Genomic DNA, 13,096 nt, shown 5'->3' on the forward strand with positions numbered 1-13,096 from the left:
GCAAGTATGTGAATGCAGGACTGCTCACTTCCAAAGCCTTCACGAAATTTTTCATGAGCAATAGTTTGATGTGGAGTGGTGGAAGCAAAACTTTATTTGGACCCCTACCATGTCTACCAGAGGTTCAAATGCAACATTCTTCATTTCAGGTGTTAATGATTTTTGTTGAGGCCAATTCCTCTTCTCATAGTGCATATCATTGGCACGACTATCCCACTCGCAAAGAAAGCAATGATACTTAGCGTAACCCATTTGTTAGTCCTAATAAACTGGCGAGTACTTTTAAATCACCACATATATGCCACTGATACTCCGGATAGTGTACACCCAAGAGGATGTTCTCCATGTTTGCATATGTTTCTTTGTTGTGGGCGGCATATGCAAGAGGTATTGAAGCCAGCATATTTCCATTATGTAATAACATAGCCTTAAAGCTAATCTCAGAAGTATCTATAAATAGTTGTCATTCTTTGGGAATGTGCCTCATGTTCATTGTTGCCATTAGACCACCAACATCCTTACAAACAGTTAGTTCACCTTCTGTTTGATAGAATTTATCATAGTCTTTATTTTGAGTACAAAACATTGTCACTTTCATAGAATGATCTAGAAGATTCCACTGTTGTAGCCTTGAGGGAAAAAGCTCTGTCATATGCCCTCAAGGCATCTGGCTAAGATCATGGATCATAGTTAGAGGATCATAAAAAAATTGTTTCAAAGTGAGGAACTTGTTAATATAGTTATCTCTTCTAAACAAAATGTGTAATAAAAGCAGTAAAACCTGAAGCTTAGGTAGAGGTAAGATTACTTTTTAGTAATGATAAATGAAAATTTAATACAGTTCTAGATTAACATGCAAGGTCTCAAAATTTTTTCTTTGTAAAAATATTTATTATTAAAAAAAAAAATATATATATATAGATATATATATATACACACACACACACCTATGAATAAGTCCATCTTCAACTGACACAATGGATAAGGAATGCTCAGAACTAAGGGACAATCGTCCTCCTAATAGCTCTAATCCTCGCTGTTTTGCAAAGGACATCCAATAACAGATCTGGAACTTGTGCAGATTTAATGAAAGTATGATACTACGATAATGGCGACCTAGTTGTGGCTTGCGAGGTTTAATATTATTAAAAAGCTTTCCTCGTCTTGTTAGTCTCATAACTCCCGACAGAATCATCTGTAATTCAATAAAATATAAACATTCAAAAAAATAATTGTCTTTTACATAATGATCACAAAACAATATTTTTAGTAATTCTTGGTGGTGAATTCTTTTAATATACATCTGAGTATAGTATTAGAAATAAATTTTATTTCTATTTAAAAGATGCACCTCTTTACCTTACTTTTTGGAATTCCTGAAATCCAATAGCAGATTTACTTAAGTAATGGCTAAGATCAACTAAAAAAGGCTCATTTTAGACATTTAAAAATTCTGTAACAGCTAGACAAGGAATTTCAGTATTGAGGTGACATGAGATCATTACATATTCCATGTTGGTGTTATTTGGTTTTTAGGAGCATTAGCAACTAAGGCCATATTGCTCCAGGGATATGCGGTGGTCATTCCCTGACCTTTCCGCATCCTCCGTATTTGGTGGCTCATGGGCTCGAACCCCGGTCTAATCAAGAAGCATGTGATATGCACATGCCCACCTGGCTACGGAGGCATCTACATACATATTCCATCACCAATCCAATGCCTTCTTTGTTGTAATACATATAGAAAACAAAGAATGGCACTGGCTGTAACTCTTCTACTGGCATTGGCTGTAACTCTTCTACACTCTGTTGCAATTTAGGCACCCTACATAATCTTTCCAATATGTAAAGGCTGTTAGTGTAAGCCACTCTTTTTTTTTTTTTTTTTTTTTTTTTGTTAGTTGTTGGTGCATCGGCTTCTGTGGTCATAATATACCTCCCAAAGTTTTTTTGCATTTTACTCTGATCCAAGCTCGAGGTGGGATTCAAACCCACGACCTTTGGGTTGCCAGACAGGTACTTTTACCCACCTGGCTAGCCCAGTCGGCCCACTCTTTCTAAGCTGTCTGAAAAATCAGATAAAAATATGGGATTGTGCATGTTGAATTATGAACATGTGCTGTGCCTAGGAAAATGATATGCTGCCTTCACTGTAAAGAAAACACTACTAGTTAGTGATTGAAAGCAAACAATATAACAAAAACAACAACAGCTATTGAATACCTGAGGACGATCAGTACTGCTGCTCTAACGGTCAAAATCAAATTCCATCAAGTTGTCAAAGAAAAATTAACACAATTTGGTTGGGATGAATTTTGAATCACCCTGTACATTACAGATGTACAGATATATTGCAGAATATCAATAGTGGAAATCATTTCTTATGGACACTGCTGAAGAACAGTCCTCCACAAATGCTGAATGATTTTGTATCTGACTGGAAAAGTTTTTTTGGAAGTCTTAATTATATCGGATTCTTACTGGCAGTAAACTGATATCTTTCATTTCCATTGCTTCTGCTATTTGAACATGTTATTTATTTATGGGCATGGCCTTCAGAATAGTATACCCACAGACAATTTGTTTATTATAATATTTTGCAATAAAAATTGCATCTTTATTAGCACTTTATTGGAATAATTAAATGTCTTAATGCATAAGAAGACCTATCTATATATATATATATATATATATAATGTGAGGTAAAAGTTAGGTAAAAGTAATAAAAATAAATAAATATGGCTATGTAGCTATCATTAGAGGCAGCAAATGCACATCCTCCACATGATGCCTAATTATATCTGATAATTAAAATAAATATGATATTTAAATAAAATCATCAGCCAGTAGTACGGCAATAATGCAGAGCGAAATGAAACGCAAAATAATATAAAATAAACAAACAGGGAAGGGAAAGTAGAGATAATAGGACAAAAAGGTAGTCGATAATCCCCTGTATAATTTAGTCAATTAAGTCATTAAACCCAATTAATAAAAAACGATATAAATTTAAATAATGCCAATTATAAATAATTTAGCGGTACCGCCCTTGAAGGTACCAGTTCCAAAAGACGTGAAATATCACCAAAAAAGGGTTAAAGAAACTACCAAAAAACTAAAATATCAAAATAATAGACTGACCATCATGCCCCATATCGACAGAGGACCACGAGGCCAATAATGGTCATGGAATCGCTGCATTTCAATCGTCATACAAATCATCGCAAAGGCAGAAATATCGAAGAACCAAACCACCCCTCCATTCTCCGATAGATTTATTTAAATATCATATTTATTTTAATTATCAGATATAATTAGGCATCATGTGGAGGATGTGCATTTGCTGCCTCTAATGATAGCTACATAGCCATATTTATTTATTTTTATTACTTTTACCTAACTTTTACCTCACATAATATAAATTAGTGGTAGTAGTGGGTTGATATGCTAAATAAGCAGCACCTGTGCCCCCATCTATTCTTTTCCTTTCTATTATATAAGCTGGTTAAGCTTGCATTATGTCAGTGGTGTGGCTCTGATCAAGAGTGCTGTCTGTTCTATAGATTATTTTTCGCTGCATAAGGACCACCGCCATGCAAATCCTCTGCATTGGTTGATCTATCGGAGAATGGAGGGGTGGTTTGGTTCTTCGATATTTCTGCCTTTGCGATGATTTGTATGACGATTGAAATGCAGCGATTCCATGACCATTATTGGCCTCGTGGTCCTCTGTCGATATGGGGCATGATGGTCAGTCTATTATTTTGATATTTTAGTTTTTTGGTAGTTTCTTTAACCCTTTTTTGGTGATATTTCACGTCTTTTGGAACTGGTACCTTCAAGGGCGGTACCGCTAAATTATTTATAATTGGCATTATTTAAATTTATATCGTGTTTTATTAATTGGGTTTAATGACTTAATTGACTAAATTATACAGGGGATTATCGACTACCTTTTTGTCCTATTATCTCTACTTTCCCTTCCCTGTTTGTTTATTTTATATTATTTTGCGTTTCATTTCGCTCTGCATTATTGCCGTACTACTGGCTGATGATTTTATGTAAATATCATATTTATTTTAATTATCAGATATATATATATATATATATATTTTTTTTTTTTACTTTTGCAAAAGTACTATTTTTCTTATAACAAAATTCATTTATATTATCCAATGAGATATAGACTTATTTTTTAATTTACTTATAGACATAGCACAGAATCTTGGAAATGATCGATCCCGAGTCATCCTTGTCTCCTTTAAATTTTTTATCAAAGTTCATCTTACATTCTTGAGTTAGTGTAGAATCCATACAGACCGTAACATGTAATGGCATAACGCTTAATTGTATACAAAGCTTATTTACATAAAAAGTAAAATTTTCAAACTGTTTCTCATGTTTCTATTACAAATTTGTCTGGTTAACTGCACAATGCTCATTTGCATATAAAACTCTTTTTTTGCATACCCAAGCTGAGTCGAATTTTGCATTTTCTAACACATTTTGTAATGGTTAATTAAACAGATGTTTTTACTAAAATTATATTTTTCTTTACTTTTCACTTCTACAGTGACTACATTCAACATAGTATTCACGCTACGCTTTCCCGTCCATGCATATTTTAACTTTTACAAATGTACTATCTAAACTGTTTTCTACAGGTCAATAACGTTTCAATTCTTTTATGTTTTTAATTCTACATTAACCAAAAGTTTTTCAGTTTACTGGTTCTTAAAGGCATTTCCCACATAAAGACAAACACAATATATTGCATACAATGTATGTATGTAATGTGAGTACATTTTTTAACAAGTTCATTCCATCTGTTGTAAAGCAGCTGCATGTAACCTACATGCAACTGCACTTTCTTGAATAAAAAACGCTGAACACGTAACTTAAAATATATTTTAAATGTTTTATTTTTACTCAGTGATGTCATAAAAATGGACAGACTAGAAAACAAGTCTCTGTTATCAAGAACTTCCAGAAAGTTTTCACAAAATGAAATAGCAAAGAAATATGGAATATCAAAATTGTAAGTGTTGCAAATCAAAAAACAAATCAGGAGGCAATCACAGATAAATTTATAGGAAATGTTAATCCAAGCAAGAAGCAACAAAGAGAATCAAAGACAGTAGATATCAGTGAAGCCCTATTTTGTTAGTACAGGTCGACCGTCACTAATCCGGCAACGTTGGGACCTGTGGGTGCCAGATTAGTGAGTTTGCCAGATCACCGGTGGTTATTTTAGTACATACACTTTACCCAACAGTTAGCCACCTCATTATACTTTTAACACATTGACTGCCAAGCTAGTTTAAGAAAAAACTCCCCAAGGACAAAAAATATTTAGCAAATAATTTGATTAGTAATTCTAAAATAAATATTGTAATGTCAGTGTTGTCGTTTTTTTGCTTAAAATATAAAAAAAAAAAAAAAAAGAGTTTTTTTATGTCACATATATGTGGCCGACGTGGCCCAGTAGGTTACTTTATTTCTTGAGAAGTCGTGTCGGCCACATACATGTGACGCTATTACGGCATACATACGATGGTCGTTTGTGATTAGTTTGCTTGCATGGCGAGTGCTGTAATAAAACTAATTAAGATAAAATAAACTCTCAAATGTCGCAATAAGTTTGTCAGTATTTTTAGAGATTTTGCGAAAACAAGTTCGTCAGCGCACTGTATTATCCATCATATTGTGTTGTGTTTTTCCACAAGTTTGTACAAGTGTGTTGTTAAAAAAAACAAAAGAAAAAAAAATCTAAAAAGGAATGGCTAAAATAAAATTACTAAAATAAGAGGAACTGAGAGAAACTGCTGGAATTTACAACTAAGCAGAGTTGAACTTCTCACATACACACCGCTGTCGAATTTTTTCAGAAGTTCAACTTTATCTGTTATGGACAATGTATGGTATTTGCGCTTTACACCACGAGAGGCACTTCCTTTATGCAGTGGAACCATGGCTGGGGCTAAATGTGAGGCTATAACAATAAATGCAGATAAACAAGTAGAAATGGCTTGCCAGTGTTTACAAGTTTGCGCCAACAGCTAATGCTGCAACCAACGCCACCAAAACAGTAGTGGCAGGTCGGTGCGCCGACCCAGGAAATTTTAAATTATGTTCGCTGAAATTATATCCGAATTAGTGGTGGAACTGTACATCCAAATCTTAGCATTCCAATTTACAGGCAACTCCTCCTTGAAAAAGCAGAATCTTAGCTAAGCAACCAAATGTGCAAGGAACATTTAATTGATAATGGATTCATCAATAATGTCAGTGTCAAATGATTTAATTCAAAATATTACATAGTAACAAGCAAATTCACAACAAGCAGGCAGCAGAGTATCTGCTATACAAAACTGGCCTGACAACCACGAGCACTACAAAGTAGAGAACATTTATAAATGTGATGAAATGGGGGTCAATTACCATGTCTTCCTGGATGATGGTCTCGTGTTCACAAATGACAAACCATCTGGAGCCAAGGTGAACAAAGAAAGAATAACAGCCTTTGATGTATGCTACTGGACAAGAATTGATAGTAAAAGGCTGCTCACCACTGGTAAATCAGCTGACCTAGCATGCATGGAGTGCAGTCAATACCAGTGAAATACAGGTCCAACTGAAGTGCCTGGATGGCCACTTTTACATTAGCAGTAGAGGCATATGATACAAGAAGGCAAGTTTATACAGTATCAGCCAAAAAAAAAAAAAAACCATTCCCGTTTCACCCATCCATTCACTCCAAATGCTTGTCTAGTTCAGCCTTGAATATATTTAAGCTGTCAACTTCCATGACAGATGGATATTTGTTCCAGCAACCAACACCCGCTGGCTAAAGGAAAACATTTACACATCTGTTCTGCAACCGTTCTTCCTCAATTTGAATTTGTGCTTCATTGTGCGCGGTCTGAGCAAGTGGAAGAATCCCATCAGCACTGATCGTGCTGAAACTATTCAAGGCCTTATACACCTCAATCAGGTCACCTCACAGGCGTCTAGTCTCCAGACACAGCAATTTTCAGAAATTAATCCTTTCTTCGTAAGAGCAACCCTTTTTCCATTCACTAATCTCATTGCCCTTCTCTGTACTCATTCTAGCAGCTCTATATCTTTCCTAAAATTAGGCCTCCGTATACAGCACCGAACTCACTGAGGCCCAATCATTGTCTGGTACAAGGGGAAAATCACCTCCTTATAAAAAAAATTACTGTATATCATTGACAAGACACTATGGCTAATCTTGCAGACTGTTTGTATTGCTAAGAAAACTTCATATCTGACTGCACAATTACCCCAAGACTTTTTTATTCTCTACCACCCTGAGTGCAGTACCACACAGTTGATATGTTACTCTGGAGTTATTGCTACCCATATGCAGTACTTTACATGTGTCAATGTTAAACTTCAATTGCCATCTCTCAGCCTATCTGCTCAATTTTTCTAGATGTTGCTTCTGTAGAGTACAGGCACTCCCCTGCTTATGTACAACTTGCAGATATGTACAAAGCACAAAGCTGTTGCTATGTTTGGTTATAAGAATCAATTTTGAACCCTTTCATGATATTTTTCTAAAGCAGAGATCTGGAAGTTACTGCAATAAAAGCAATTAGCAGTTTCTGGTTTATTGGGCTTTTCTGTTAGTGCAATCTATTAAAAACGGGTAGTAAACTCGATCTTATTGCATTTGCGATAATACTGACAGCTGGAATTCTTTTGAATTTTACGTTATTATGGTGAAATGTGCTTCCCCTTCACTGAAATCTTCAATCGTATAAAAAACAAATAAAATTTCAAAATCTTCTCTTCATTCTTCTCTCCTTGAATAACTCCTGACATGTGAAAGTACATACAAAATATTCATTTAGTTTTGCAGTTATCTGAGAATGATCATCTAGAGTCAACAAATTAATATCAAGGGGACCAATCTGATTCATCCCCTTCCTTTTAGAGTTTGTATAAGTAAAGAAGTCTTTGTTGTTTTTCTTTGCATCCTTGGCCAAAGGTTTCTTGTAATCTGACTTCGCTTGCCTCAACTCCTTTGTGACTTGATTACAGACTAGTTTATATCTACCACAGGCTTCTGTGTTGGCTGATTTATATGCATCCCATGCATATAAATTATCTTTTTCTTCCCTGCCATGAATCTCATTAGTTTATCTGACATCCATTTGGGCCTAAACCTGGAGCAGTATTTCTTGGTTGGAACAAAAAGCCTAGTAGCTTCCAAGATTACTTCCTTGAATGCTTTGTATTTAGAATTTGCTGTTGGCAACAGCATCAGTTGGTCCCATTGTATAGAACTAAAAAAATCTCTGAGACCACTGTAGTCACCTTTACGAAGGAAAAACCTTTCCCTTTACTCCTGATGGTAGGTGGCGGTGAACAGTGAGTTATTGAATTCAGTGCTCCGCTAAAATATTCAAATATCAAAGTAAACCTAAAAGGATTATACATGAATTACATATTGACAGAGAGCTTATGATGACCGGAATTTGGATACAGAGTCCGCTAAAGGAATCCTGGACAGATAATATGTTAATATTTAATTTTTAGGCATGTATGCTTCGGTGTTTTGTTGTAATGAACAGTCAGTCTATAGTTGGCTCAGCAGCGGAATGCAGCAACAGTTGCTTAAGACAATACGGTGCTTACAAGGTCAAGGACAACATCATGTGGCGACAAAGTTAGGGATTAAACCCTCCCCACCCCCAACTGTACTTTTCTTCTATTATTCTCACAGGCAGGAAGTTGCTTTGCTGTGAGATATTTTAGGAATCTGTGGCTTTTTGTGTGCCTTAAGGGACAAACTTTAGCTGGAAGACATCTGAAGTGGATATAACTAAACTGCATTTAGTTCGTGTGTTTTCTTTAACCCACTTAAACCTACACATGGATGACAAACAACTTCCTAATACTGAGGAGTTTCTTCCGTCAGTATCTACGGCTGAAAGTTCTGGGTTATTAAATCCACAAATTGCCCTCGAGGGATCGGAAATTTCATCTGAGTCTTTGCAAGATGAAACTTTTCGTCAGGAATCTCTTTCCACTGAACAGAGGAAATTGAATGGCTCATTGCAGAACTCTGCAATGCAAAAAATACTGGCTAAAAATATACAGTCAGAGTTGGATAGTGATATCGCAAAGGGGGAGCCAACGAATGGCAAATTGGATACAGGCTCCGAAGGTGAACTGAACATAAAAACAAAGCTAAATGAAATGGATGCACCGGTCATTCTGGGAACCATATCTAAACTGCATAATGATTTTTCTGGGTTTCTCTCCCAAGAGGGAAACAAGATCACTAAAACAGCTGGTAACATCCTAAGAGAAAAGTGGCACAATTTGGAAACCGTGACAATGTCACTTCTCATTGAAAACGAAAAACTAAAGGCACTTAATCAGGAGGTACAAAACAGAACAGATCTCCTTGATAGGATTATAAATACTTGCCCGGCCTTTGTGACGAATTCAGATCAGAACTCGGATCCCATCAGATCAAGGGATCTGATGGGATCCGAGGTTATCGATTCTCAGCTGATAAGGGAGCCAGACCTGTCATGTTCAGAACCTAATCATTCTGGGTTACTACCTGCTTCTCCTTTTCCTAGATCATATGCAGACACTGTTCGAATTTCAGTACAAAAGACTGGACAACCGAAAGTTAAAACTGATAATGTTATTATTCTTCGAGCTTCAGACACCAGTGGGTACAAATCAAGTGGCGATGTTAAAAATCTTGTTACTAAGACCCTCAAGTCTGATCTTAAGACTGTTAAAATTAAGTCCCTATGCATGATACGAAATAAAGGAGTTATTATAGAAACTGCTACCAAGACAGACTTAGAATATTTATCTGCTTCTGAGTCTCTTACTATGGCTGGCGTCTCTCTCGGTCGCCCTCGCATGGGAAACCCGTCTTTGCTTCTTTACGACATTCCAAAAGATTTAACTAAAGACGAAATAATCGAAATCTTCATGTGAAAAACTTGGCTGACAATGGATTTTCCTTAGAAAAATGTAAACAGGAAATTGCTCTCAGATTTATTACCCGTGCTAGATCGTCATCACTTGTGAATTGGGTAATAAGCTTCCCGCCAAGAATGTACAAACGCCTTCTGTCACAAGAAAGGATTTTCTTATCTTGGAGTTCTCACAAATTCCGTCGGTTTACAACTGAAACCAAGTGTTACCTCTGCTTAGGATATAGGCACACTACACAGTTTTGTTCCCACGAATCCCCTTCATGCAGTCACTGTGCCCGCAGTGGTCATGTTTTCTCTGAGTGCCCTCATAAGGAAGAGGCGGCTTGCTGCACAAACTGCAAGCAATGTAAATGGGAGTACAGCCATTCTGTAAAGGACAGTGAATGTCCTGAATATAAAAGAGTATTAGAAACTGCAAGAATAAGGACCGCTTATGAGTAATTTGATTCATCACTCTGTACATAATGTAAACATACCTCTCTAAACGGTTCTATGCCAGCTTCATCTGTTTTATGGGCAGAGATCGCTGCCCGTTTATGGGCAGCGATCTCGGGCAGTAGCTGACGAGATTAGGCTTTCTGCCGAGACAAATTCTATTGACATTGTCGCTATACAAGAGCCTTATTTTGCATGCGTCCAGTCTGGACCACAGTCTAAAATCCTGGGTTAAAAATGAGAATAATACAACCTGTTGACCAGAATCCCAAATCTTGTATGTTAATTCTTGATGACTCTTTAGACATCACGGTTCTTCATGGATTTTGCACTCAGTTCTCTACCTGCGTTCTTGTCACACACTCTGTAATGAATTTTTACTTAATTTCTCTCTACTGCCCTCCATCGGAGGACTTTAATCACTTTCTTGCTTACCTCGAGACTGTGATAAATACTTTGGGACCGAATAGCAATATATTGATCTCATCGGACGTCAATGCAAAATCAAACTTTTCGCACAGCTCTTCTACAGATGCATGTGGCCTTCTCTTGGAGGAGTTCATAATTAATCATTGTGTTTCAATTCACAACAAGCCTAATCACCCTCATACTTTCTCAAGTTATGCAGGAGAATCTAATATAGATATAACGATGACAAACTCTCACTTCGATTTGCGGCTTACTGATGGGACTATCGGACTGGTGCACCAGTGACCATAGAGTCATCTATTATATGCTTTCCCCTGATTCTGCCGTTCCATCTTCACACACTTTCTCACAGCCAGAATTAATAAGATTTTCCATCAGAAATATTGACTGGAATGCTTTTGACTCCTCCATTCTTCTGGACCTTGACGAACAGAAACTTGCTTCTTTTGAAACCTCACCTATTTCTCATCAAGTGAACTATATTCAAAATGCTATAATAAAAGCGTCATATAAGTCTTCTAGGAAAAAGAGGGTTAATCAGAAGATGTGTTCATGGTGGATGCAGGAGTTATCCCAGTTAAGAAGGGAAGTTCATCGAGCCCGTAGGTACTACCAAAGGCATAGAGACTGGCCCCAAGCCGACATTAATCGTTTTTACCAGCAGTATTCTTCAATGAGGAAAAGCTACGTGAAGGCCATTGCCTCTCGAAAGCGTGAAACGGGAATGAATTTCGTTCACACCTCTGGAAATGCTAACCCTTGGGGTCTTCTATACAAGATTGTAAGAGGAAAAACCTCTGTTTCTAACATATTTGGCTCAATTGTGGCAGACTCCGTGGAAACACTGAACTGGCATGATTCTGCAAATGCAATCTTAGATGCTCTTTTTCCGTTGGATGATCCTACCTCAGACTTAGCTGTTCATTCTAACATCTGATCAGACAATGAATTTTATGTGTCCTCAACAACCACCGAACCTTTTACGTTGGATGACTGCAGGCTGTCTCGCATAAAGTTAATGTTCAGAAGTGCCCAGGACTAGATCTTGTAGAAAACATTTTTATTATCAGAGTCTTGAAATTAAAACCTTATGTTCTTCTAAACTTATTCAACAGATGCCTTCAGGAAGAAACTTTTCCGGAAATTTGGAAGGTCGCTCTAGTTAAGTTGATCAGAAAGCCGGATAAGCCTTCTGGAGCTGCTAGATCGTACAGGCCGATCGCTCTGCTGGCTAATTTGGGTAAATTGCTAGAGCGACTAGTGGCCATTAGATTGAATACCCTACTGGTAGAACAGATCTGCCTTCAAGGAGTCAATATGGGTTCTGTCCCGGACGTTCCTGCAAGGATGCTCTTGTGGACTTTGTCTCTTCAGTTCAAAACTCGGTACACAAATAAAACCTGGCCGTTTTCATTGACTTCGAGGGCGTCTTCGACTCCCTTTGGTGGGAGAGTGTCCTGGAACGTCTGCGATTGGCTAGGTGCTCCAACCACCTTTATCTTTTAATCCGTAATTACTTTGCCAATAGAACCACAATAGTCAAGGCTAAACATAGCCAAAGGGAGTCGAAGGCGCCCTCAAAGTCAATGAAAACGGCCAGGGTATATTTGTGTATATTTGTTCTCTATATCTAGAGGGTGCCCACAGGGCTCTATATTGGGTCCTTTCACATGGAACATGGTGCTGCAGCAGTGGCTCTCCCAATCTTTCGATAACGTCAAAATAATAGCATATGCAGACGATCTCACCATCTTGGTAAATGGTAACTATAGGGCTGATCTTGAAACTACCGCAAATTTTGTTCTCCAGGATCTCTACGATTGGACAGTGGCCAATAAGCTTAAAATCAGCTTGTCAAAAACAAAGATGATGATTCTTGGATCAAAGTTGGATATCTCTCGTCCTCCGTTGGTCAAGATCAACAACATTCACCTCCCCATAGTTAAAAGAATACAAGGTTCTAGGAGTGGTAATTGATTCCAGTCTCAATTTTATTCCTCACTTGACAAACTTATCATCTAAAATACGTAGATTTACTAGTGCAATTGTTAGGGTGTCTCGTGTTGAATGGGGGCTCTCCAGAAAAACTTTAAGGATCTATTACAATGCAGTTTTCCTCCCTCTAATCACGTATGCTGCCGGTGCATGGTTTCACAGGGCACGGCTCAAACACTTCAAAGCAAAACTCGCTTCATTGCAGAGAACCATCTTGCGGTGTTTAGTTAAGGCATGCA

At 37.3% G+C, this 13,096-nt stretch overlaps 1 protein-coding gene across 1 annotated transcript in view; it reads right to left on the reverse strand.

Annotated features, from left to right (window-relative positions):
* hob (bridge-like lipid transfer protein family member hobbit) overlaps positions 1–13,096 on the reverse strand; it is a 916,854-nt gene that overhangs the window by 331,885 nt on the left and 571,873 nt on the right. Inside the window, exon 33 of the mRNA XM_090374277.1 lies at positions 948–1,195. Within this exon, the coding sequence (XP_090230403.1) occupies positions 948–1,195 (248 nt within the window). The remainder of the gene's footprint in view (positions 1–947; positions 1,196–13,096) is intronic.

The sequence above is a fragment of the Mastigoproctus giganteus genome, chromosome 5 (assembly GCF_048544385.1).
Source record: "Mastigoproctus giganteus isolate SK-2022 chromosome 5, ASM4854438v1, whole genome shotgun sequence".
NCBI classification, from domain to species: domain Eukaryota; kingdom Metazoa; phylum Arthropoda; class Arachnida; order Uropygi; family Thelyphonidae; genus Mastigoproctus; species Mastigoproctus giganteus.